Below are 25,458 nucleotides of genomic sequence, written 5' to 3' on the forward strand. Positions count from 1 at the left end.
ATGAGAGGTCTGATTCACAGTTTGTTGAATTCACCAATGCTCACTTGTGTAAATATACTTCTGGTACCTGAAGGTAAAAAGAGACGAGATGGTTTTCAATCAGAATAGTCATTCTCTGCCATACTCTTTGGAGACATTGCTTATTGTCAGCCTCCACATGATATAAAGGATTTCAGTAGAACAGCACCAATTAGCTGAGTTGTCTGTTTTTGGAAAAAAATCTGTTTCTCTGCCTTTTAATTTAGTAAATTGCTGTTTGGTGTTGTGAGGTAGCAGGGGATCATGGGAGTTGTTGTTTTCACCACTGTTGTTGATACAAATCTGAAGTGACCTCAGCTGTAACCACGAGCTCATGTATTACATCTTTATTCACATTATTCTTGGGCACATGTAAGTTAACTGTGCTATCTTACAGTCTGATAATTCAAGTGCAGATACAACTACTGAAGTTGATGTTATGGGAAAAATTCACATGGAGTCCAAGCTGTTATGAAGTTCTCTCCTGGTCTGCAGTGTCCTTGTGGCTGGAATGCGCAACGTCTTGCATAGCGTGCCGGGTTTGATCGATGTTTAAATCCTATAATCAGCACATTTATGACAACTGGACAGTTCTGAATGCTGGACATTTAGCCACGGGACAAGTGAACACGCCCACAACTCTCAGGATCACAAATGAACGCGTCACATTTGAAGGTCTAATGTGAAACTCTTCTCTGTTGGCAGCCTGAGGCACGTTGTGAGGCGAGCATTTAAAAAAAAAAAAAAAAAGTCAGGGAGGCAGCAAATTGAAATTTATTGCTGAGCTAATCAATGTTCTCGCACACTGTAATTAGCTGGTGTCTACTTTTTTGATGCATGTTGCCAAGTGTTGTTTGAAGAAAAGCAAAAATGACAAACTAAAGGCTGACATGTTTTTATGTCTTATGTTTTTTGGACCAACTCGGTTTCAGGCTGTAGAGCGCAGCAGCTTTCTGTGGCTCAGAGTAGGAGGGATGCAACGGACAAACGCGGCATAGAGGAATAACTGGTTTCGCTTAGTTTTAATTTGGGTTCTAGGCAAAACGGTAAATCTACCTTCTAATCCAGTTACCTATCAGGAGATTAATTGTTGGCCTGCTGCTGGAGTACTAAGTCGACTACGGCTCTCATGTCAGCATCCAGTTACCGCAGTCATTAAGCCTGACGCTGATGTATAAGGACGCAGAGTTAAGGAAGCTCTTTCAACAAGCTTTTTCCTCTGAGAATGGCTCATTTGATTGTGTTTCGTAGTAGAACCGTATGAAGAGAAGAGCCTGCACACAGGAGTTGGGCTATTTATTTACTTCTGCCCTTCAATGATCCCTCTCAATACTAAACGTGTATCACCTAATTTCCAGCTTCAAGTATATGGAACGCCTGTGAACACGTTTGCTTTTAAATGTCTCTGGGAGAAGGCGTACAAGTTTTCATGTTGGAAGTGTAGCAGCAGGTCCCAGTGATGCAGCGTTCACCTCACTTTCTCTGCCACGTCTTATGAGTGGTCGTTGGTGTTTCAGCCACTTCAGTTTTAAGAGTGAGTTTGTCTTTATATATCCATTTGTGTGGTTTTGGAAGTCGTAAAATCATAAAACAAGCCTGCAGCATAGAATAAAAGTGGCTCTTTTTTGTTTGATCATTCAGTTTAAGTGCAGTGGCACCTTTGAAAAGATTTCAAATCCTAAAACCTGGAAGCGGGTTGACAGTTGAAAAACTGCCCCACTTACGTTTGTGTCATAAGTGGGACTTTATCTGATGCTTTAAATGGGCTGGTGTGAGCCAATATGAGACCTCTCACTGACGGTTCAACTTAGGATGGAATCTCATTTTCATAGTCAAACATTGAAATCTTATTCCCTCCAACATAACTGTTAAGTAAGACTCGAGGCCACGTTTACACATGGGCAGAGCCGAGGTCACATGTACACACACCCTCACATTTTATGGTCCAATATCACTTCTAGCTTTCTCCCTTTGTCAGCTGTTCTAATTAAATTGCACCGTAGTGCAAGGCGTCTGAATAATGAATGATCTCAGCTGCACTTACCTTCTAATTTAGCCTTTTGTTTTCCTTGCACGCAGCTTATTTTTGCAGCGTTTTTCAGGTGGATTTATTGCTATAAGGTGTTTTATGTTAGTCTGAACACAGCGTCAGCGGGAGAGTTGCATTGTGAAGCAGCTTGTTGTTGTAGCTGTTCAGGAACTGCCCGGTGGAAAAGTGTTTCCTCGGAAGGGAAAGTTTCTTGTCGCTTTCCCTCACCTGCTTGCGCCACATTGCTATGCGAGTGTGTTTGACTGGAACTACTTTATTTTGCATAGTGAGGCTTCATTTAAAAAAAGAATAAAAATTATTTCAGCCTGTGATTCATTTAAGATGCTCATCAGTTCTAACTCTGCCCACAGCACGACTTTGTGAGATCGGTGACGTCCAACCGTCCGCTGATAGAGCTGGTGGCCGAGGCCAAGGCTGAAGTCATGGAGGAAATAGAGGACAATAGAGAGGAAGGAGAGGACGACGACACCATGGAACTCACTGGGGTACCAAACCTGCATCTTTTTTTTTTTTTTTGTCATTTTCTTCTTTGTCAATGTTTGATTGCAGAAGTGAAAGGAATGAGAGGTCAATGTGTAAAGTAACTGGATTGTAAGGGTAATCATGATTTAAATTCCCATCATAATGGGGCAGTTCGTTAACAAACGAGTATCGCTTTTTGTACAAACGTGACTGAGCTTTTTTTCATCTTGCTGTGTGGTGTTAAGGCTTAAATGGATAAGTAAGAACACTGTGATTGAGCTCAAACCCATGCACGTAATCACATAGGCATGCACTCACCTGCACATGTACCCATTTCCCTAAAAGCACACAAATTCTGCCTGAACCGCCTCCGTGTGTGTGTGTGTGTGTGTGTGTGTGTGTGTGTGTGTGTGTATATCCCACGATTGCTTATTGACCCTCATCGAGTAGCATGTGTTTTTTTTGGTGAACAGAGGCTTCCTGCCGATGGATTGATTGTCTGTTCTGCAGAGGCCATTCACAAATCCACAGAGGGCACAGGATTAGAAAGTAACAGTGCGGGAGGGCAGTCAGCACAAACAAAGGAACAGAAACCGGAATACTGGCATTCACCCACACCCACACACGGTTAAATATAGGTGCTGCTGTCAGCCTCGCTCCTGTAGAGAAAACAATTGTTTTCCCTCAACCGCTGATGGAGTAAATAATTAAAGGTTGCTCATTGTTCTGATGCTGTAATCTGACCCTTAAATAAATAAATAAAAACGGGTGGTTTCCAAGTATCTACAGAGGATCTGTGGAAAACTCTTAACTTTGCTGCAGGGAATAATTTTGCTTATGTCCCTTTCAGTATCCTGAAGGTACAGTTAGAAAATCACACGTAACTCTGTGACTGTCAGGGCAGTCTTTGCAGATTTGCTAACCTAGCCGCAGTTTAAAGTAGCTATCCAAGAGTATAAAGCTGCTCTGACTGCATTCTATTCAAACTGAGGTTAAAGTTACTTCCTTGAACGCAGGAGGCCTGAACTGCTCCCTCCATTAGCGGTTGGACTGAAATCAAAGGTTGAAAACATTAACATTTGGGAATCCACCAGCGACTTAAAGCCTGAACACATCAAATGTTTTGTTGCATAACAACACCTCTCTGTTTCCTCAGTCTCCAGGCAAGGAGCCATGCCAGACGAGTCAGACCAGTTTGGAGGAGGACCAGTCTCAGCACACGCCGAGCCCCACCACGCCCTCCCCAACCTCACCGGTACCTTTACCGGGGAGAGAGGCCCCGTCAGATCCACTTCCGGAGGACCAGCCGGACCCGGTCACGGTGGTCCCCGTTCCCCTTCCACGTCACAATCTCCCTCCAAAAGATCCTGAGGAGGACGGAGACAAGCTGACCGACGAGGTCCTTCAAGAGTCGAATAAATCTGAGAGCGAGGCCTCCACCAAGACTTCCAGTTCAGACTCAGGAATTGAGGATGGGAAGAGTAGCCCCACACTGGAGGAGGACAAGGTGCTCAGCCAGTGAAACATTCCTGTATCTGCAGTTGCTGAAGTGTTAGCTGTGGTTTGTTCAAGTATTTTTCAAGGAAGTATTTTAGCAATAACACTTTTACTCACTTTTCAGGTTGCTTTGGAGACACCAGAGACTGAAGAGCCACCATCTCTTCCACAAAGTGAGGCACCTGCTGAACACGTCGGCATCGTCGTAGACCCCAATGTGCCCAAGGTCCTGGTGACGGAGGAGGAAAGTGCCACACTGAAACACGGAGAATCCCCCACTTCAAGCTCCAGTCCTGCACCCACTCCCACACCCTCCTCTGCTGCCACCCCTGTGCCCCGTTCTGGGCCGAATGGCAGCATAAGCAAGGGCACCGCAGAGCGGACATCGATTGAAGGAAACACTGACACTATCTCGTCTTATATCAATGGAGGGATTTTCAACAAACGGTACTCTTATTCAGGCAGCATGATGTCCGAGAACATGGATATGTCGATCAACAAGGAGAGCATCTCCATGTCTGCAAGGGTGAGTCCCCAATGAAGCGGAACTTTTCCAACCTGCCGTTTAAGTGCCAAGTGGAAGAACCAAAATATTGTTGTATTGGTTTGTAGAAGCAGAGAAGGTGGATGAAACACTTTCATGTCTCGTGCATGGTGAAATGAAACCATTATTGAAGTCTTAAAAAGGTACAGAGGCAGCTCCATAGCCTAGCAAGCCAGACCCCTACAGCAAAAAGCTGTACAGGGGTCTAGTGACGCTGGATAGCAGTGTGGGCGGGATAAACGGTTGTCTGTTAAGTTGCCTCTGCACTCAACGCCACGCTATAGGATGGCGCAACAACCAATCAGAGCGATGAAGAAGGATTACGTAGTCAGCGCGACGGAAAGTACATGGTGGAGTGTAGTCTAATGTCAGAGAGGAAACTCCGAAAACATCCTTTTTTTTTTTTTTTCAAGAAACTCAAGTGCAGTTTTCTGTTCGCAAAGAAAAATGTATATTTAAATCTTCTAGAGTCGCTGTCAAAGCCAAATCATAAGACTGTTCGCTGGGCGCAGCCATTGTTTACCTCTCTCTAGAACTACACTCTGAAACGTCGCACCTCTGTCGTCACTAGGTAACCCGGCCTCCGACCCCGCTCCTCACGATTTGATTGGCCTGAATAAGTTTCAATTTTCAGCCTCGCAAAAGGACCGCAACTGATTAGACTCACCCAGGAGCAAATTCAATTTGCGGTCGCTAGGGGCGTCTAGATTTCTAGGCTAGCAGCTCCGTGCATCTGTAGGAAAACCCCTCCCTGGAAAAACTTATTTCTCAGCACCCATCGGGGAACTGAAACTGCATTATGTTGTGTTTTGGGATGTGGGTGTTGGCTGTCTGACACAGAGGACTGCCTGTCTCCCATTACGGCTTACAACACATATCGCCCTTTTAGGGAGAATAGAGAGATTCAAAGTCTTACACATCTTAGAATTTGTTTAAAAAAACAATTCCATGTTAGATACTTGATGTTTTGCCCCCCCCTCCCCAAAGAAAGATTATTCTCTCGATATTACAGAAGAGGGTTTATCTCGGTTCAGTGATGTGTCCCTGACTGTTCTATTGAGCGAGGGAAGCTAGAAGTTGGAAGTGAAGCCAAATATGCAACACGTTTAATTCAAAAGGGACCAATGGGGCCCTTTGTCTGGGCACAGTCCAGCATTCACCATTGTGAATGGATGTTTCTATGCAGCTCATTGTCACTCCGTTGCCTCTGGAGTCTATCTGACAGACCCTGATTGAAATCCTATTGACTTTTCATGGAGTCATGTCCGTTTGCGGCAAGTCAAGTTTTTCCAGAAGGGATTACGCTGCAGGCAATCTGCCCCGCTTCCTTTGTTTTCGGGGTAGAACGAGTAAGGGCTCACTCCAAAGAGGTAACGATCGAGGGCATCAGTGTGAGCGCGTGCACGTGAATCTATCTACAACACGTGTGCAATTTTGTAAATGAAGAGTGATGGGAAGTCAACAGATTCACGGATGACTTCAAACGCAAACGGCTGAAAGAGAAAGTGGCTAACACGTCCTTTTGATGACGTCAGTGTGTACTTAATAACACGCAGAAACACACTGGCACTTTTATTGCCATTGTAAATGTATCAGTTGGGACAGAAAGGCAATCGACAGCCCAGAACTGTGCAAAGGTAGCATCTAATAGCTGTCATTTGTGACAGGAGCTTCACTTCACTGCTGTTTACTCAGCTGTGAGTGGACTCACCAACCTTCTCTGCATGATGAAGAGCCTCACTTATTCTTCAACTCATTGCTTTTCCCGTCCTCACACTGTATGTAAACCATTTATGAACCCAGGAAATGACGACAGTCAGCCAGTGTTTGCTGAGTAAACCCTGCCATATCATTTTTGTAAATATAATCTACAAAGGCTTACTTGGATGGGCGACACTGCCACGTAAGCGCTTGACAAAACAAGCTAAGTTTGCCATGACGACTCTTTCTATGCAGACCTATAGAAAAGCCACACTCTGACTCATTACTCAGACTCATTGTTTATTGCAAATGATAGATTTGCGCTCTGATCCTTTCAAAACTCTTAATACAGGACCGTTTTTTTTAATCCCTTGTAGGTTCTGGCGCAATATTTAATATTAGACATTAGGAAAAAACAAGGTTAAGTCGAGATGTGTCATAGTTGGTGAATGAGGCCACGTTTTTGAAAAGATAAACTCACAAAGACTTTAAAAAAAGAGTTTTTTTTTTTTTTTTTTTTATTTCACAAGCTGACACTTTTCTGAGATCTTCATGAAACGTCTGGGAAATGTTTTGTTCAACAGACTGAGCATACAGCACAATTTGCTTTCCAATCAAGGTTTCCCAACTCTGTGAACACGAGACGGTTTATACTGAGCTGGCCCAGTTTGGAAAAACTATGGTATGAAAAAATGCTGAGATAGTCAAAAGCACGTCGTCATTGCTCTGTCATATATGGGCTCCGTAAACCCTGAGCTCCACTGTCGTCCGTTCCTCTGTGTTGTTTGAGTTATTTGAGACCAACAGTAACAACCAAGCCGCTCTTCATCTCTGCTTTAGTCCGGCGGCTCAGTTCTACATTAGCTGCTGGCAGAACATAGCAGCTGAAAGGCCGAAGTGTCCGTGGACAAGTTGTGCTGCGGGTAACATGCGTACCAGATTTTGACAAAGACACAGATTGTTCCCTGAATTTGTCAATTTTTATTTATTTATTTTTAATGGAGAAATCGGCACACACAAGTGCAAGCACGTATCAGTCAACACTTAAGGTTTAAACAAATGTGATATGGTTGCTGTTGTTTGTTTTTGACCTAAACTTGAATGATCTCTGTCTGCCTATCAGGCCTTTTCCAGCAAGACTCTAAAGCGAACCAGGAAGTTTGTCATCGACGGTGTGGAGGTCAGTGTGACAACCTCCAAGATCATCCGAGATGATGAGAAGAAAGATGAGGAGATGAGGTTCCTGAGGTATGTGGAGGACTTCTCGCAGCTTCTAACATCCGTGTACTCAGTACTCGCCATCTGGAGGAACAGTTTGACTCGTGTGCTCTTTGTGTTTCCTGGAAATTTGAATCCGAACTGAGGACCATAAACAGTTTTGTATATTAATTCCTGAGCTAAGACTTCAGACTGCACTGTGAAAAGTAGCCTTTTGGATGTTGTTTTTTTTACAAAGCCAACTATTTAAAGGACCCTGTTCCCCAGGGGTTTAGGTTCTTAAGATTAGAGTACACAAATACCCAAACTGTTATGGGGAAAAACACCAATTTGGTCTGCAAAATTGGAGAAAAACCAAATGTCTCTGTCATTTATAGTTTAGGGGGAAGATGACTATTTGGGGTACAGGGTCCATGCTGCTTTATTGCTTTATTTACTTTGGCAGGAGTTGCTCAGTGCTGTTTTTAAATGAGCACTTTCTACTGTTGGGCTGTTCTACTGCTGCCATCTAGTGGTAAGAATATGACCTTGGAGGTGTAGCACACAGAACAACCAACCTGAAAGTCATTCTGGCCCGAAAAGATGCTGCTCAGGTCATTGGCTTCTCAAAACCATTGTGGATAAAAGCTTTCCTGCTCCAAGGGGGTTTATTTTCCCTCTCTTCTCCCATGCTGAGGCTTGGCCTGCCACTGCATATAAAACGGATGGTGTATTAGAAAAAGCAAATGATTTCTAAACTCTTACTGAGTTATTAATTGGAAGTCTTCTTGCTAAGAGGTAGACCTAATGTGTAAACGTGCTGCGTGTGTGTTTAGACGGCAGGAGCTGCGTGAGCTCCGTTTGCTGCAGAAGGAAGAGCAGCGTGCTCAGGCTGCTCTGAACGCCAAACTGGAACAGCAGAGGGAGCAAATGCAAAGACGCATCGACCAGGATATGAATGTGAGTTCGATGGCACTTCAATAGCCTCAACCTGCAACATTAAACGCAGTTCAGCTAGCATGCAGATGTATGCTGAACTTTGTGTGTGAACCATTTACAACTTGACCTTCATGATCAGTTGTTTTAGACTTAATCAGGTGATATAAATAAGGACACATGGGTGACACAAACCAGAACATTAAGGGCTTTTTAAAAAAAAATGTATTTCACTTTAAAATTTGAATGTTCTTTTTTTTTCTTATTGGTGTGTCTCAGGCCAAGAAGAAGAACTATGACACTGAGCTGGAGAATCTGGAGAAGAATCAAAAGCAAACTATTGAGAAAATGGAGGTAGAGCACAATGTTAAACTGAAGGAAGAGACCAAACGCATCAAAGCTGAGCAGGAACGGGAGCACCGCAGGTTCCAGGATCAGTTAAAACAGAAGAAAAAAGAGGTACTTTTAAACAATCTGCCTGAAGCGATGCTAGCTGCAACAAGACTGAATATAAAGCAAGGAATGACAACTTCTCACGCCTTGCTTGAGCTCCGACCTGAAATTTTATTTTATTTTTCATCTTATTTTTAGGTAAAAAATTCTGTTGATAAGCTGCCCCGAAGTCAACGGAAAGAATCCCTGAGACAGAGTATGAGTTCTTTCCAAGAAAAGAAGATAAGAGAGGTATGTTGATTGGTCAGTGGGCATTTAAGCAGGCTCAACTTCAGCCCAAAGGAGCCAAATGCATTGTGTACTGCTCTTCCATTTAAGTTCCCTTCACCCTCCACTCCACCCACTCACTCCCTCCCTCCTTGACTTGTTCTTTGCTGGGGTTTAGGAGGAGAAATTCTTAGCGGATCAAAGGAACCAACTGGACACGACGCTGAAGACGATAATCGCCAACAACAAGAGGGAGATCGCAGAGACTGAGAGAGAATGCCTCAACAAGAAGCACCAACTTCTCAGAGGTACAGCATCTGACCAACATGTGTCTATCTTGATGCTAGCCCCACCCCGCTTTTGTTTGACATACTCTGTTCTGCTAACTGTGATCAGACCGTGAGTCTGTTATATGGAACATGGAGGAGAGCAACCTGTATGAGAGACACCAGTTGTTGAAGCAGCAGTTGAAAGACCAGTACTTCCTCCAGAGGCATCAACTCCTCAAGAAACACGAGAAGGTCAGTACCTCTTTGCACCAATCCTCAAACCGATTTAACTTGCCGCCGCATGTAAATCGCACGAGAACGCGTCTCTCGCTAATCTTTCTGAGTTTTCCGTCCTTTTTCTCGGTGTCTCTACAGGAGCAGGAACAGATGCAGTGCTACAACCAGCGAATGATTGAGATTCTGAAAGCTCGGCAGCAGCAGGAGAAGAGCCGGATGCCCAAGATTCAGCGCAGCGAGGCCAAGACTCGCATGGCCATGTTCAAGAAGAGCCTCCGCATCAACTCGACAGGCAGCGCCTCGGAGGACCGCGAGAAGATCAAACAGGTCGGGCCGCCAGGTCCTCACACCCCCCCCCCCCCGGTCTGATTTGGTGTTCGGTTGATGATTCAGTCACTCACTCCCTCCCTGTGGGGCTCTTCAGTTTTCTCAGCAGGAGGAGAAGAGACAGAAGGCCGAGCGGCAGCATCAGCAGCAGAAACACGAGAACCAGATGAGGGAGATGGTTGGTCAGTGTGAAGGCAACATCAGAGAGCTGCAGCAGCTGCAGGTGAGCCAGGAGCAACGCGTTCTCCTTTTGCACCTTACTCTGCATCTTCTCAGTTTGTGTCACATAATGGGTGTGGTAGAAGAAGTAGACGTAGCCTGCAATTGCTAACACAAGCTTGTTTTTGTGCGTCAGAATGAAAAGTGCCACCTTCTGGTTGAGAATGAGACGCAGAGGCTTAAGTATCTGGATGAGCAACACAACCAGATGATGAAGGATTGGAGGGATCAGTTGAAGCCCAGAAAGAAGGTACTTCCAGCAACACTTTACTATACAAATCTACTTTGTGGCCCCTATATTTACTGAGGTTAAGTGTATAAAACAGCATAAATACACGACTCAGCATAAGAAGTTGCTCTTGAGAGTACAAATCGATCCATTTTATTACATTGGGTGAAAGAGGCAAGAGGTGCCCCCCCCCGGCTAATTTTAAAGTTTTAGAACACGTCTCCACACACCTCTAAAAGTCATAAATTAGCTTTATGTAACTGCACACAAACAAATTGCATATGCACTCCGCATCGTGTCCTCTCCTGCTCTCTGAACTCGCACGTACCCGGTACTGTTGCTGCCAAATGCCCAAATGTGCTGTTCTCGTTTACATTTTGTGTGTGTGTGTGTGTTCTTTGCCGGGGTTTAAAGAGACAGCACCACATATCAACACTAAAATTAGTTGAAAACTTTGACGGTGCCAACTTTCCTAGTTTAGTATTAAAGATGCGTGTTTCCATGCGTCCAGAATTCTTCCAGATGCTCTGGTGGTGATGCAGTAAATCTGTAGTTTCCAGCAACACGCTTACAGCATGTGTGTAATTATCTTGCTCTCTTCATCTAACAAATAAGCCTAATTCTGTATAAAATAAGCATAAAAAGTCTTTCACAACTCCCTAAATTTCATGAATGATATTAACGTTTTGCACAACATGAAACCTTGTGTTCATCTTTATGCTGCATGCATGAAAGGTTTTCCATAAAGCGCCTGGTGAGCACTGTTGTAGCGGTTTTACCTGCACAACATTCAAACACAATGGGGATATATAAGATTATGCAGGCTTTGCAAACGCAGTCTCTACGCCGGTGCAGTGATCTAATGCCCATTTTGTTCCGCACCCTGCTAGGTCCTGGAAGATGAGCTGGAAATGAAAAAAAGAGACCAGGAGGCGTTCTTCAGGATGAGCGAGATCTCCGACTGCCCAAACCCGAGCTCGCCTCATAAACTCTCCAAGTTTGTGCCTTACCGAGACTCTTCTACCACATGAACACAGATGCTGTGATGTCGCACAATGTTCCATTTGCCTTACCAGTAATAGCAGCATACCTATCCCTCCATTTGGTTTCATTTTTATTTTAGTGAATATTTATGTTTTAACTCGTGTTTTAACTCGCGTTTGATGGTTATTCTTTGGAACAAAATGTTTGTTTGTATTTGATGTGCTTCACATGATTCACCCATCTGCTCCCATACAGTGCCTATGTTTTTTTTTTTTTTTTTTGTAAATGTTCATGTCTGTTTCTTATTGCCCACCAGTGAAATGTGAGTAATGCGACGCTGCGGCTGCTTCTTCAATGGAGCTGAAGATACCAAATGATCTGCTTTTAGTGGGTAATATATTAAGAAAACACACTTTATCAGTGGAACAGTGTTATCCAAAGTGCCCGGCCGTGGAATTTCTTTTGTATGACAAGTAGGAATGCTATGAGTACTGGTGAGCCAGTAACTTCTTTTTGTTAACTTTAAATTATCGGCGACGTCTTCTGAATTGGTTGCCTTTGCTTGGTTTAACTTTGCTCTGATGATCTGATAAACTCTGATGCATGTCACATGGATGCCAGAGTGTATTTAGCTTTACCGCTCACAGAAAAACAAAACCCTGTGCTTTTTAATTAAAGTGTTTATATTTCTTTCTCAGACATCCATGGCATAAAGTACGGGCTTTAAATCTTCTTTTTATCGATGGGGAATGAAGCGAAATCCAAAATTCTTAGAATTTAATCATACTTTTTGTTTCAATTATTCAGGAATTTGATTTTTATCACACAAGGGAAGAGTGTTTTTCTTGGCGTTTCTTTTTTTTGTATTTTTACTGTAAAAATCAGTCACACTGGATGGGAACTGGCAAAGCCAAAGTAAAGTAGGTTTTTTTTTCTATGTTGTGTAGGGAACTTAAACCTGTTAAGTGTACAAATCTTATACCAAGTGCGGTGAAAGAACTGCCTGCTAACCAATGTGCAATATTACACGTATGTCTCTGCTAAGCTTAAAGTTTATTTTTCTTAAGTTTGCCTTCCTTTGCACAGAGGGGGAATAATATGAAGAGTTGAACTCCAAATAACTATATAGTAACCTTTTAAAAAGAAATCTTAGTTTAGTCATTTCTAATTTAATAAAAAAAAAGAACTGAGTGGCCTACTCGTTTATGAGGGTCTGATTTTTGGAAAGTAGCTCTTCATCTTCGTAAGCCTTTCAGTCTGCTGTACGATGCATTCAACTGAAACCCATCGCCTTGTTGAGGGAGGGGAAAAAAGTGTTTTGTTGCGCAGTTCGGCCTGCAGATTTCCACTGAATCAGGTACATCTTAGATTTAAATTAATTGTGAAAATTTCTTTTCGGTGGTGTTTAACGGCTTCATCTATGTCTTCCTCTGCCTCAGTTTACATAACATCCGTGTGGAGGGACTGGGTATGAATAAAACTATCAGAAGGAACCACTGATGTACATAGCTCACAATAAAAACCAAATGCAGATTTTCTAATTACTCAATTGTGGTGGCAATTTTTATTTTTTTTTATTTTCTCCCAGTGTAAGCACTAGAATTTCATGCTGTGAAGGACATCAGGGCCATTTTGTTAAATTTTTATTTTTTTAAAAAGTAGTTCAGTTTTGGACAAAGGATCGAAAAAGGTACGTCTTCATTGCTTCATTTTGTCATATCACAAGCCAGCTCTAATCATCTAGAGATGTGGCAGTGATTACTGGTCTCTCTGGTACCTGCGAAAGCCACGTGGGCTGTGAAGAGATGCAGAACCGTCCATATTAGAGGCCTTTCCCAAACAGACTGGGAGCTTTAAAGAGTGCCGTTGGTGAAGGAACTGGGAGAAGGATTTAGAAACGGTATGACTCTTGAGGAGGAAAAAAAACTTCTTTTTTTTTTTTTTTATTGACTTAAAGCAAAAGCAGACTTGATGTAATGACAATACAAAGTTTAAAAAAAAAAAAAAAAAAAAAGTTACAATACTGAAATGAAACCATCCACCACATACAGTTGTCTTGCACTTTTCTGTACCCTCCTGCCCCCGAACATGTCTTCAAGGTTTCATTAAACTTTTGCTTCTTTTCTAGCTGCTAACATATTGTCATTTGTGTAAAATGTGGCGTGTCGGTGGTGGAACGTTATAGCGACTAGAAGCGGAACAGAATCTGAGTTACAGCTTGAAGCCTTGTCTGCACACTTGGATTCTTAGATTGGACGAGTCGATTCGAAACAAATGGGTGTGAAATGAGCGACCACTTGTTTGACAGAATGCTCTTAAATGTTCCCTTAATTTCACTTAACAAAAAACAAATCCCTTATCTTAACTTTTAACTGCTCAAAGTGTACAAAGGGGGAAAAAAAGAAGGGAAAAACTCTACTGGATGGACCACCGAAGGCAACAGTTAAGATATGACTCTTGCTACTGTACAATAAAAAATAATTTGCTATACTGAGCACGCTTGAGACCAGTCAAGCATCAATGTAAAACATTTTTTTATACAATGGTCGTCGCTTTGAGCACCACACTTCAGGCAACAGCCTGTACACTTAGAATACTGCAAGTCATTGCACAAACCAATGTAAATCCTCTATTCTTATGGTCTGACGTGCAGATTATCTCTGCAATTCACATTTAGCAAAACTCAATTCCAGATGTGAGACAACACAATTCTGTTAAAATACTTTTGACACAGAGCCTCCTCCCACCCTCCGAGTTTGGATATTGCAGCCTCGTCCTTCCATATTAAGAAATGAGACGGATATTTTTGTTGCGTTGTGGATAAAAATGACAACATGGCACATAAAGAGGCCAGTCAAAAATGCTCTGTGGTATTCTCCCTCCCTCCAGGGTGTGCAAAACTTTGAACTAAACTCACCTGAACTGAGTGAAAGTGCACATCTGTTACAAATCACTGCAACATTGATTAGGTGGTCCATAAAGAAAAGCGTTGTGATGGCCGTAAACTAAGTCTCTGCTATAACACGCTGCATGTCTACTGGGCCAGAGATATATTGAAAAGTAATTGCTAATAGAACTTTAAAGCTAAGATGAAGTTGATTAGCTTCACCCGTGAGCTCATGTCCAGCCTGCACCAGAGCGACCGGCGAGATTTGAACATCTGCTCCTGTGATGAGGATCCTGGATCTCCAGACAAATAATTCCATCTAAGGACTAAGTCTACGGCTGCGTACAGTTTAATAAGCACTGAAGCATTTTGCATATACTATTGAGGCACCATATAAAAGGCATGGGTGATATACGTTTACTGCTCGTCACGTGTCGAGCCTGAGTTATGGCAAAACGGACACAAAAGCAAGTAAGAAGTCATATAAAAGCGAGAAAAAAGACAAATAAGTAAACATCACAAAACCCCAACCAGGTGATGTGTTATTGCTGTTTCAGGTGGTGGGTAAAATATTCTTATGAATATATATGTAAAAAAGAAAAGTACCTATAAATAATAGTTATAAAAAACTGAAGTAGAAATAAACGAGCGATGTTTTGTTCATTTTATTCTCTACTTATTTTTCCATATGGTTCTACTCTAAAACATATTTACTACCTAAGGTTTCTTGCTCAGGTAATTCGAGGGGATCCAGCTCTCGATGTCTTCTCCTACATTTTTACAGAACCACCAACCACTGCTGTTTTTCTCCAGAACCTCGAACACCGTGCCCACCTTGAAGCGGGATGTTTGCTCATCCCCCTCAAAGTCTGCCACAGCCAGATAGAGCTCGTCCTTACTGGCTTCCTTTAGTAAAGGTGGAAGTTTGTCTTTGGGTGGTCCTGGCTTCTCACTCTTCAGCTGGGGTTTGGGAGGAATTGGGACTTTATGCACCTTAAGCTCTTCTTTCTCTTTGCTTGGAGGCGGCTGAGCAAACCCTTTGGGTTTCGGGGGAGGGGGCCTGCTGAGTGGTGGGGGTCCTGGCTTTGGGATTTCCTGGAGTTCTTTTAGAGGAGGAGGCTTGTGTTCGGTTGGGCTCGATGGGTCAGTTTTCTTTGGAGGAGGAGGTCTCCTTGGAGCCATGGTGGGAGGTCTCTGAGGGGGTTCCTTGTGGGGGGGCACTGCTGGTTTTGCAGAGGGGGGTGAGCTCTCCAGGTTAAGACCATTAGTGAGTTTTGATGGGAGTTTGGGCTCATCAGTGCACTTACCATTGTTAAGAAAAGGGACATGGACTGGGGAAGAGCTGGGGGGTGAACTTGGATGGGAATTATTTCCTGCCCCTGAGGTCCCATTCTGCTGGTTCACCTCAGCTGACGCAGAGCCAGGGTCCGCAGGTTTGGATGGCCTCAGCTTGCTCCTCAGGTTGGTGATGTCCACTTTGTTCTCTGCTGGGGGATCTGGCTTGGCAGCTGGAACAGGTTTAGGTCTGAGCACCGGCTTGGGTTTCATCAGCACTGCAGGTCCAACTGCTTCTGGCTTCTCTTCTTGCACCTCTGGCTTTTGCTTTGGCGGCTGTTTGGGGACAGGCTTCAGATTAAACTTCTTTACCTCTTTGGCAGAGATCTTGTGGCCACATTCGAGACCCATTTCATTTCGAAGATGAAGAGCTTTGCTCTTATCTTCTTTCTTGGCCTCTGGTGGTTTGTCTGGTTTGAATGGGGCAGTTTTGGCTGTAACAAGGGGCATGATGACCCCAGGTGTGGGGGGTTTCGGGGGCAAAGGCTTGGGGTGATCTGGTCTTGGTTTCTCTGCTACCTCCAATTCAAAGCTCTTATTAATGGACTCCCTTCGAGGAGGCAGAGCTGGTTTCTCCTCAACTGGAGGGGCCGCTGGAGCTGGCGGCAGAGGCCCAGAAAAGGCAGAAGGCCCTTTGCTGGCATTGGACTTCCAGTCTCTCAGCTTAGGCCGGGCACAGGACTCAGAGGCTGCGGTCGGCTCATCTGGTAAAGGCTTGGACCAGGTGTCATCTGTGGCTGAAGCATTTGAAGAACCACCATCCTCCAGACTCAGCCTCTCCATCTCATTGGGCAGTGGAGCCAGGAAATTGGGTCGCAGGGCGTTACTGGTCTTCTTGTACTTGTCAATATATGTGGCAGGTGCCCAGCCCTCTTTGTCATCAATCTGAATATACCACCAACCACTCGTATTCTTCTCAATCACCTAGTAGGTAAAAAAAGTGATTCGATAAACCTTTTACATTACTGACGTAGATATACATACATTTAAAAGTTATGGTTTGATAAGTGATAGTATTCAGAGTAATCTATACTTTAAAAAGGTTTCACCTCTACTTTGACTCCAGCTTGAAAGCTAATACCATCTGGGATGGTGGTCTGGAAGTCTGCTATGGTGTAGAACTCCTCCTCCACCTGAGGAGGGCCGGGCGGCTTGGGTAAGTTTGCACCACGTGGCTGCGGGACGCCGGAAAGACGCATAAACATTAGGTTGATGAAAAAACTTTATCATGTGAAATTCAATTATTTATCTTCCAGTACACACAGTGTCACATCTTACAATGGTAAGGTCTCTGCGTGGAGGAGGTCTGTGTCGCAATCCCACTTCTGCAGAGGAAAAAGATGCAGTGTCATCAAGTCTTTCAAACAAAGTCTGCGATTAGCTTTTCATTTCCATTTGTTCTCTGGGTATTTTGACTGCATCTAGGGATCGAGACTGCGTCCTCAATTTCGTCGCCACCTTGTTTGGAACAGTTAAGGATTCAGCACTTGTGTGCGAGCCACTCATTTACGACAGGAATCACAAGCCGTTGCTAAATTCACTCACTGCTTTTGTTGTTCTCAGAGAAAAGTGAGAGTCTGTTTTCCTTCTGGCTGTTGTCTCGGTTCTCTCTCGCTGCGTTGTTCTGCTGGTTCTGTTTGGAAAAGCCTTCCAAGTCGTTTGCACTAGCATGAGCAGCAGCGCCTGCTGACTGCCTTTGGCTCTGAATATCGGACTTCTTCAGGTAAGAGGCTGGGGCCCAGCCCTCACGGCCCTGGTACCTGCATGGAAGAGAGATGTACATTCAGGGGCTTTAGTCGGAGAAACACAATCCACCTGCAGTTAGTGCGATACCATCAACAGTTAAAAGTATTTCTCATCTAACGAACTGTGGTTTCTGAAAGTATTTGCACACTAAAATGTAGGACTTTTATCATGTTGAACAAATGTCAAAACAAATTTTTTTTTTTTTGTTCAAGAAAAACTACATAAACTGCAAAATGTTCCACAAGGAGAAGTTTGTTTGGATTTAAATGATAAATAACAGTTTTCATGTTTCATCAGCGAAGCTAACAAGTGGATATTTTCTCCAGGACATCCCATCGTTGGTCTGCGACCGACTTAAAGGGATAGTTCGCCTCTTTTGACATGAAGCTGTATGACATCCCATATTAGCAACATCATTTATGAACATTGACTTGCGTCCTGTGAGCCGAGTTCCAGCCGAGTTTTGGTGTTGACGAAGGTAGTCCGGCTAGTTGGCTGGGGCTAAAAAAATAAAGCGTCTTGCTTCTCAAAACAATATGCGTTCAAAAGAGTGATACATTTGCATCACAAAATCGTTGTCCAGGAAAAAGTCAGACCTCACATCGCTTGGCACTATTTTCTCTCCCTTCGTATCACTGCACGCTGCCGCCTGCCGCGCCTGTTACGGTGTTTGCTGCTCGGAAGCAGGGGACTGCTCGGTCTGCACTTCGGTCTGCACGGTCTAAACCGTGAAACAGGCGCGGCAGGGCGCAGTGACACAAAGGGAGAGAAAATAGCGCCAAGCGATTGTGAGGTCTGACTTTTTCCTGGGGAACGATTTTGTGATGCAAATGTATTACTCTTTTGAACGCATATTGCTTTGAGAAGCAAGACGCTTTATTTTTTTGACTCAACTAGCCGGACTACCTTCGTCAACGCCAAAACGAGGCTGGAACTCGGCTCACAGCATGCAGTAGGGGGTAAGAAAATGTTCATGCACGATATTGCTAGTATGGGATGTCCTACAGCTTCATGTCAAAAGAGGCGAACTATCCCTTTAAGAGCTGAATACTGTGTCTGAATGCATCCCATGGACAGGAGACACAGACGGAGCACCAGGGCTGTGTAAAAGGCATTTTTCTCCTTGAGAGGAATCTTCTTTAAACAGGTGACAGGTATTACTTTGTGTGCAAATTTTCCCACAAAATGGCTCTGTACACACCAGTGTTGTTAATTCTATTTGCAATCTGACTGAGGCCCCATCCACACGTAGCCGGGTATCTGCTAAAACGAATATATTTTTCTACGTTTGGACCTGTCATCCACATGAAAACGCATAAAAACGCATCGTAAACGAATGTTTTTAAAAACTCCGGGCAAAGTGAAGATTTTTGAAAACTCCGTTTATGCTGCTGCGTGTAGACAGAGATAACCGGAGTTTTGCGTTTTCGAACGTCACAATATGCGCCAAAACAACAACAAATCTGCTTTAAAGCCTAAAGTGCGACCTTTGTTTACTGAAGAAGCATGGATGTCTTGAGAACTGTGGTGATTATTATTGTGCAGGCGCTGTTTACTGCCTTGATTTTACACGCCCAAGTCGTACTCCCCGAGGAATAGCGTGACAATTTCGCATGTCCCGGTCCTCACTCCTCTCGGTCGGAATTATTACGTCCTCATATCGAGGGGCAGTCCACAGTCATGCGATCACCTGTCCGTGTGCTCAAAAAAGTTTCATGCACACTTTATTATTTAGCTGACGAGGGCAGATTGCGCAAAACAGCAAATGCATTTGGGTTGTCAAGACAGGTGAAAACGCAGATGTTCGGTTATGTGTGGAAGGTGTTTTTTCGAAAACGAGGTAATGTGGATACAGATTTTTTTATAAACGGAGGGGGGGAAACATTCGGTTTTAAAAATACCCGGCTACGTGTGTACATAGCCTGAATCTTTCAATCCCATTTCTAATGGAATACGAAGCAGGAGGTCATTGACTCTTCATTTTTAACATTGAGTGTAGTTTCTCGTCTTCTTTTCTGCTTGGGCATGACTGTGACACAGTCTTTACTACTTGTGCCGTTGCTTCTACGTAAGAACTTTCGAAGTAATTTCTTGTTAATCTACAAAGTCATTAGATATTAAGCCCACAGAGGGGTGCCTGGAGGAGTGCCCACAGATACACTCCATCATGAAAAGGACTGATGTGTTCCTCTAAAATTGTGCCTTAACTTTCTTTGTTTTGTTAAATATCAATGTGATAGCAAGTGTCAACCTTTTTTAATTACAATAGTTAAGGGGATATACTGTATAAGTTACAAATTATGTAGATGTCCTTTTCCTAATTGATCAAACATGAAATAAGTTAATGAGCTTTGGTTTAAAAGTCCAAACACTTTCTTGGGCTACTGTAGGAGAGCATATTCACTTTTCTTCGGTTTGACATTAACTTACAGGATGTCAGGGGTTTCAATTACCTGATCTTCCACCAGCCTTCCAAATTCTTCTGAATAACTTCGACAACCATGCCTCTCTCCAGGTCAATCTCGTCCTCCCCCCTGGCCGAGTACGGGTAAATCACCGAATACTTCTCTTCTGGAGTTGGAACAAAAGCACATTATTAAGTGTAAAAATGACAATGACAAGTGAGAAAATGCTGATGGATGGGAAAAGCTGGGGAAGCAAAGCACACACTGACAAACATGGATTAGAATGACTTGAAAAGTTTTTAAAAAGTAGCAATACACAACTTTCTTCCCATTCAAACTGATACAAAGGTGATGGTGGGCAGGTCTGCATTCTCTAACGCTGGTATGATTGGTATGCACTAAAAATAACAACCTAACAATGAAAGGGCTCGAAAATGGTCCATGATGACCTTCTACCCATGGTTCAGGATGAGATACTGCGGGTGCCACAGACGGGCTGATTAGGAATGATCATACATTTAGAGAAGCAAGGCTGGAGCAACATATGGTGGAATGAGAAGATATAAAACACACACACACACACACACACACACACACACACACACACACTGATCCTCTACAGACAGATAAAACATGCTACTGTATGAAATTATATATATATATAAAAATAAAAAAAACACACTCACACAGACATACATCTATGTGAAGCTCTTTAACCAGCCCTCATTTCTCTATATATTGCCAACAAAAGGCTCTGGGGAGGATTCATCCCTCCATAAGACCAGTTGCCACTGATTTTCTATAACTGTGTTATAGTTGCTATTTTTCATAGTAGCAACTAAAGAAATTGGGAAAGTGATGCGAGTTTGCAACAGGCTATAAGTAACAAAGTGACTAAAGATACTATTTAAAAAACATACCCGTACTTCTGAAAATCGTCAGGTAAAAGGACTGAACTTGCAAAAAGGAGTGAAAAAGCAGACAATGTTCAAAGATAAACTTTGAAGCATCCTCAGAAAGTCTGGATAACTGTTGCTCAAGACCACTTTAAAGGATTACAGGAAGGTCTGGCACCGTAGAAGCCAATTATAAAGAAAAGAGGGGTGGATCAAGACTTACGTACAGCAATGTCTACAATTAGCTTTAAATAGTTTTAATCCCACAATGGATCTAAAATGCACAATACATTTTGCGTGCAAGGATTTTATTTATGTGCCAGGGTCACTCATGCAACATTCGTTCATGCATAAAACATGAACAAACACACACACACACACACAGTAAAGGGGGAAAGAAAGTCGTGCGCTGCACCTGGCCCAAAGCCCGTGCTGAATAGATCCCCTAAAGTTCTGCGACGACCCACATGCCTCGGCAGTGACCAGAATCTCCGAGGCACTGGCATCCCAGCGCAGTGAGCGGGGCAGAACAGGAAGTGAACGTTACATATGTTTCAGTCTAAATGACAGCACTGATGGTTGTTTTGTTTTTTTTCTCGAATCATAGCTCTCTGCAGTGTAAGTTTGGACCGTCTCCTTCTTTTGTTTCAAAACTATGGGAGCGTACTTACTAGCTTATTCTACTTTACCATGATATTGCACAACAGTTTTGTATTACAAAGCAAGACGAATGGGTTAGCGAGGCATGTTGAGCATTGTTCTTATGTTTTATGCCTTATATTTCGTGTTGTTACTCATGTACAGCACTTTGTTTCAGCCACGGCTGTGTTAAAGGGCTTTATAAATAAAGTTGAGTTGAGCCTGAAGTGAGTTTTCCTGGTCATGTATGAATCTTTTAATCCTGCTAACATACCATCAGAACTTACACTGAACATATTATCTACATTCAATATTTCGAATTAAACTGTAAAAAAAAGACAGCACAATTACATTACATTACATTTATTTTTACAATTACCTTGAAAAACATCATTTAAATGTTGTCTGTAAGAAACATTAAATCTGAGTTGATGCCTGAGTTTTAAAGTGCTCGTTGTACCCGATGTTGAATAAACGTTGGATTTTGTAACCTACGTGACAGAAGTTCAACAGCGATGCAGCTCTCATCCTAAAAGGTGCTAAGACAATGTTAATGAATGTTTCCATTTTAAACTGAATCCAAGGTTGATCTATGACATCTTTTCAACAGTTACAACTGTTGAACAGTCCACTGCCCCACGCGACCAGAACTCTTTTGAAAGAATGGACCTTTTGAGCAACGTAGATTCTCAGCAGAGGTAATGTGATTTGCTGGCAAACCTGTAGAAATAAACTGCATGCACTCAGATAGTGTTGCACGAATAGAACTCTTAATCAGCTGAATAGTCTGTTTTACACAGCTAATGTGCTGCTGCAGCTAACGGAGCACAAATTGAATTTTTTTCCTCAAAGTGTCAACTTTATTGTTTATGAGCTGCAGGAGCAGTTTACACACAAAAGGAAGCATTGGTAGTGTATTGTTTTGGAATAAATGGACAATATGTATTTACTACTTTGCGTCGTTAACGCTCCTCTGCCAGCATTCCTTGCTTGCCTTATTTGCAACAACAGTTTAGCTTTCTTCTGTAGTTATCCATACGTTCTTCACACCTCTTCTTTCATTAAACAGTTGCTCTTGACTGAATTTGTGTCAGCAAAAGGCACATAAAGTGCCCCCTTGCAAGAGAGGGCACAAAGAGCCTGAAGAGGGAAGCCTGGGACACCCTTCACCCTTCGGAGTGCTTTGCCTTAGGCCCACGCACCCTGCCAGAGTGTTGGCATCAACTCTCCAGAAAAGCGCAATACGGTGTGCACTGCAGTAAAATTAGTTTGCCACGCTTTCACTTTTTCAACAGTTTAGAATCGACATGCACGCTGGTTTCACAGTTTTGATTCAAAATATATATATATCTAAATTGTGTCTTTTTGGGGATGTCAGACCTAAATAAAAGTTCCTAGATGTCAAGCTTAAAGGAGCACTAGGTAGCATTTTCACCTAATATGATAGCCTTCAGGAGTTTAACAAAGGTTAAACAAGTCAATAGTAAGCGAATGAAGCCTGTCTCGCTCCCAACAGGGGTCTGTATGCTGAAAATCCCATATGTAACTTCGGCAGGAGCGACCCGCTTCTGAAGTCTCGTGATGCGCGAGAAGAGTCGTTTGTGTTTACGGCACTTAGCTAGGTACTGTATGCTAGCTGTAGTTGTAGGCTATGTGTTCGCTTGCGTTGAAGAGCCAACACCAAGCGTTTCATATTCTGCCTTTCACAGACTGAATATGAAACGTTCGATGTTGGCACTTCCCATCTTTGTGAAATTTCTCCAAGCGTGATCTTGTTCATCTACCATAGTGACCTGCGTTTTAGATCGCAGAAACAGGTGATGACGGTGCTCTAATTCCTCCTGAGTTCGAGACGTAGCCTAGCTTCAGCATCTGTCTAAGATGTAACTTTTGTAAGTGTCTGCTAATACAAAGGAATCACTCCACGAATACACCATGATGAGTGAAGAATCCCATTCAAGATCAGCAACAGTCCATCCATACATCCATTATCTGCCGCTTGTCCGGGGATCGGGTCGCGGGGACAGCAGCCTGAGCAGAGAAACCCAGACGAGCTGTCCCCGGCCACTTCCTCCAGCAACAGGATTATAGCATATTATCTTGAGTTCTCTCTTCAGAAAATCTCTGATTATACTATCTTACGTGGGCAGTCTACACTTGTGAATCAGATGACCTAACTGCACTGACTAAATAACACAACGGCAGCATTCGCCACGATGTTTAGTTAGTGGGTGTGTACAGGTGGGCATTTTTACGACAGTGTAGAATTTCAGTTTGACCAATAGAGATCGCTATACTGCCGCTAAACTACCTTGTATCCCTTTAAATTTACCTTCTTCCCCAGGAATAGTGAAGTCATCGGGGTCATCCTGTGCCTCGAGGCAAGTCGCAGGGACCCAGCCCTGGGCGTCCTCTGAGCTCACAAACCACCATCCTAAATAAGCAGAATACAAACACATCCATGGAGAGATCTGTTGCGAATTCAATTTAAGGATTTGTTGTAATTTATCAGCCCCATTTGCAAAAAAAAAAACACTTAGATTTTAAAGTTGACTGGAACAGATCAGAACCCTAATTCGGAATAGAAAATAGAATTTGCCAGGAAATGAGCTGTGTGAAAGGGCATGAGGTGGAAAACGGCGCTGACCTTTGACCCCCAGGCTGCACTGCAGAAACACCAAACATGACTTTGTGGTCAAATCACTGCATGGACCTTTCTTATAACATTAACTAAAACCATAGTAAGTGGACACTGTTAACCACTGCATTCACATCATCTTGGGATGATGGTGCATCATCCGGTCTGAAGAGGAAAGGGACAATCCAGATCGTTCAACACACATCTAAAAAGACCTGTTATTAGTAGGGGTGGGCGAAAAAAAACCGATTCATGTACATATCGCGATTTTTACTGGGATGATTTTAAAAATCGATTTTTGTCCCCAGAATCGATTATATTATACGTCGTATCCGTGTCCAAAAAAAACTTCATCAATTCATCACATTAAGTTATGTTAAAACTAGCCCACATTTGTGCTGTGTGGACATTTGAATTCACTTTGTAACTGTAAACTTTAAAAAATGCTGTACATGTTAAGTACCTCTTTTTGTCTCAGTTGAAATAAATGTCAGCTGCTGGACTGACTGACACATACTGATGTGCATCGTTTATGGGAACGACATTCATTCTAGAAGTGCATGATTCAACTTGTTTGGTTTTTTTTTACGAGGAAGAAAATTGCAATTACTGATTATATGGAATCGCAATTATCAAGAATCGTGATACAAATCGAATCGGCACCTTAGAATCGGGATACAATCGAATCGTGACCAAAGTATATCGTCCCACCCCTAGTTATTAGAGATCAAAAGGTCCTCCCAGTGTGTTATTCTCTTTCTATTCAGTTTACAAAGCATACACATGTTAAAAAAAGTATAGTATTTTTTGGGGTGGTTGAGATATACAAATAATACATTTGAATTCTTTCTTTTTGATCCTCTATGTAACAATGAAACCAACCATCTCGGGAACAGTCATGTTGAGAAACTATAAGGGAATGAACTTACCCGATTCATTTTTCTCAATGACCTCCACCACCTGACCTACATGCAGGCTGACCTCGGAGCTCTCCTGCTTCTCATAGTCTGTTACTGCCACATACTGGTCCAGGAGCAGAGGGTCTGCAGAGGTTGAATCTCCTGTTAGAAAAGGCAAACAAAGTCGGATGTTTATTCGGCTACTTCTCTATGCTCCTTTCTTAGCTAAGCTGCAATTGAAAGCTTGATGTGGAAAAAGCCTCTCCTCATTTTATTCTGCCATTTACTTCTTCTATCTTTGGTAATATAAGCTAATGTGGTTAAGGAAACTCCATGATCTTGGAATCATATGATTACATCTGCGTGGTTTGAAGGTATTGACCTTTAAAGGGTTTTATTTCTCCTTGCCCAAATGTAATGTGACCTTTTAAAATGTCATTTTTCAAGAAATCTACTAAAAACCACATCGAAGCACGGTCCTTCCACAAAAGCTCGTAGCCAACTTTAGAGCTACATTTAGAAGAAAAACCGAATCCCTCTTATGATGAAATGCCATGAATAATTCCGAGATAACAATTTGTCCAAAAGGTATTAAGTAAAACGTTGAAATGAGAAGAGGCTTGTCTGCGGTATTCACTGAGACACAAAGCACAGGAGGTGGCGTACGAGGTTGGAAAGACGGA

The 25,458-nt window shown here is 42.9% G+C and overlaps 2 protein-coding genes across 5 annotated transcripts in view; one reads left to right on the forward strand and one right to left on the reverse strand.

The window, feature by feature from the left end:
* Positions 1 to 12,874, forward strand: part of stk10 (serine/threonine kinase 10) — a 37,505-nt gene extending 24,631 nt beyond the window's left edge. Inside the window, exons 8-20 of the mRNA XM_075486693.1 lie at positions 2,419 to 2,553; positions 3,687 to 4,037; positions 4,152 to 4,553; positions 7,396 to 7,520; positions 8,306 to 8,429; positions 8,685 to 8,864; positions 8,997 to 9,089; positions 9,244 to 9,373; positions 9,462 to 9,586; positions 9,710 to 9,898; positions 9,996 to 10,121; positions 10,254 to 10,367; positions 11,237 to 12,874. Coding sequence (XP_075342808.1) covers positions 2,419 to 2,553; positions 3,687 to 4,037; positions 4,152 to 4,553; positions 7,396 to 7,520; positions 8,306 to 8,429; positions 8,685 to 8,864; positions 8,997 to 9,089; positions 9,244 to 9,373; positions 9,462 to 9,586; positions 9,710 to 9,898; positions 9,996 to 10,121; positions 10,254 to 10,367; positions 11,237 to 11,377 — 2,235 coding nt within the window. The 3' untranslated portion in view covers positions 11,378 to 12,874. The remainder of the gene's footprint in view (positions 1 to 2,418; positions 2,554 to 3,686; positions 4,038 to 4,151; positions 4,554 to 7,395; positions 7,521 to 8,305; positions 8,430 to 8,684; positions 8,865 to 8,996; positions 9,090 to 9,243; positions 9,374 to 9,461; positions 9,587 to 9,709; positions 9,899 to 9,995; positions 10,122 to 10,253; positions 10,368 to 11,236) is intronic.
* Positions 12,875 to 13,258: 384 nt separating this feature from the next.
* The window catches only part of sh3pxd2b (SH3 and PX domains 2B), a 45,430-nt gene continuing 33,230 nt past the window's right edge, over positions 13,259 to 25,458 (reverse strand). For 2 of the 4 annotated variants that reach the window (XM_075486695.1, XM_075486694.1), the window contains 8 exons: positions 24,806 to 24,937; positions 23,571 to 23,672; positions 21,015 to 21,098; positions 19,752 to 19,869; positions 17,098 to 17,312; positions 16,831 to 16,877; positions 16,602 to 16,727; positions 13,259 to 16,476 (listed from right to left, as the gene is read on the reverse strand). In XM_075486695.1, coding sequence (XP_075342810.1) covers positions 14,935 to 16,476; positions 16,602 to 16,727; positions 16,831 to 16,877; positions 17,098 to 17,312; positions 19,752 to 19,869; positions 21,015 to 21,098; positions 23,571 to 23,672; positions 24,806 to 24,937 — 2,366 coding nt within the window. In that variant the 3' untranslated portion in view covers positions 13,259 to 14,934. The remainder of the gene's footprint in view (positions 16,477 to 16,601; positions 16,728 to 16,830; positions 16,878 to 17,097; positions 17,313 to 19,751; positions 19,870 to 21,014; positions 21,099 to 23,570; positions 23,673 to 24,805; positions 24,938 to 25,458) is intronic. The other 2 variants (XM_075486697.1, XM_075486696.1) reach the window with 1 other exon arrangement.

Source organism: Odontesthes bonariensis, chromosome 16 (genome assembly GCF_027942865.1).
Source record: "Odontesthes bonariensis isolate fOdoBon6 chromosome 16, fOdoBon6.hap1, whole genome shotgun sequence".
Classification (NCBI taxonomy): Eukaryota; Metazoa; Chordata; class Actinopteri; order Atheriniformes; family Atherinopsidae; genus Odontesthes; species Odontesthes bonariensis.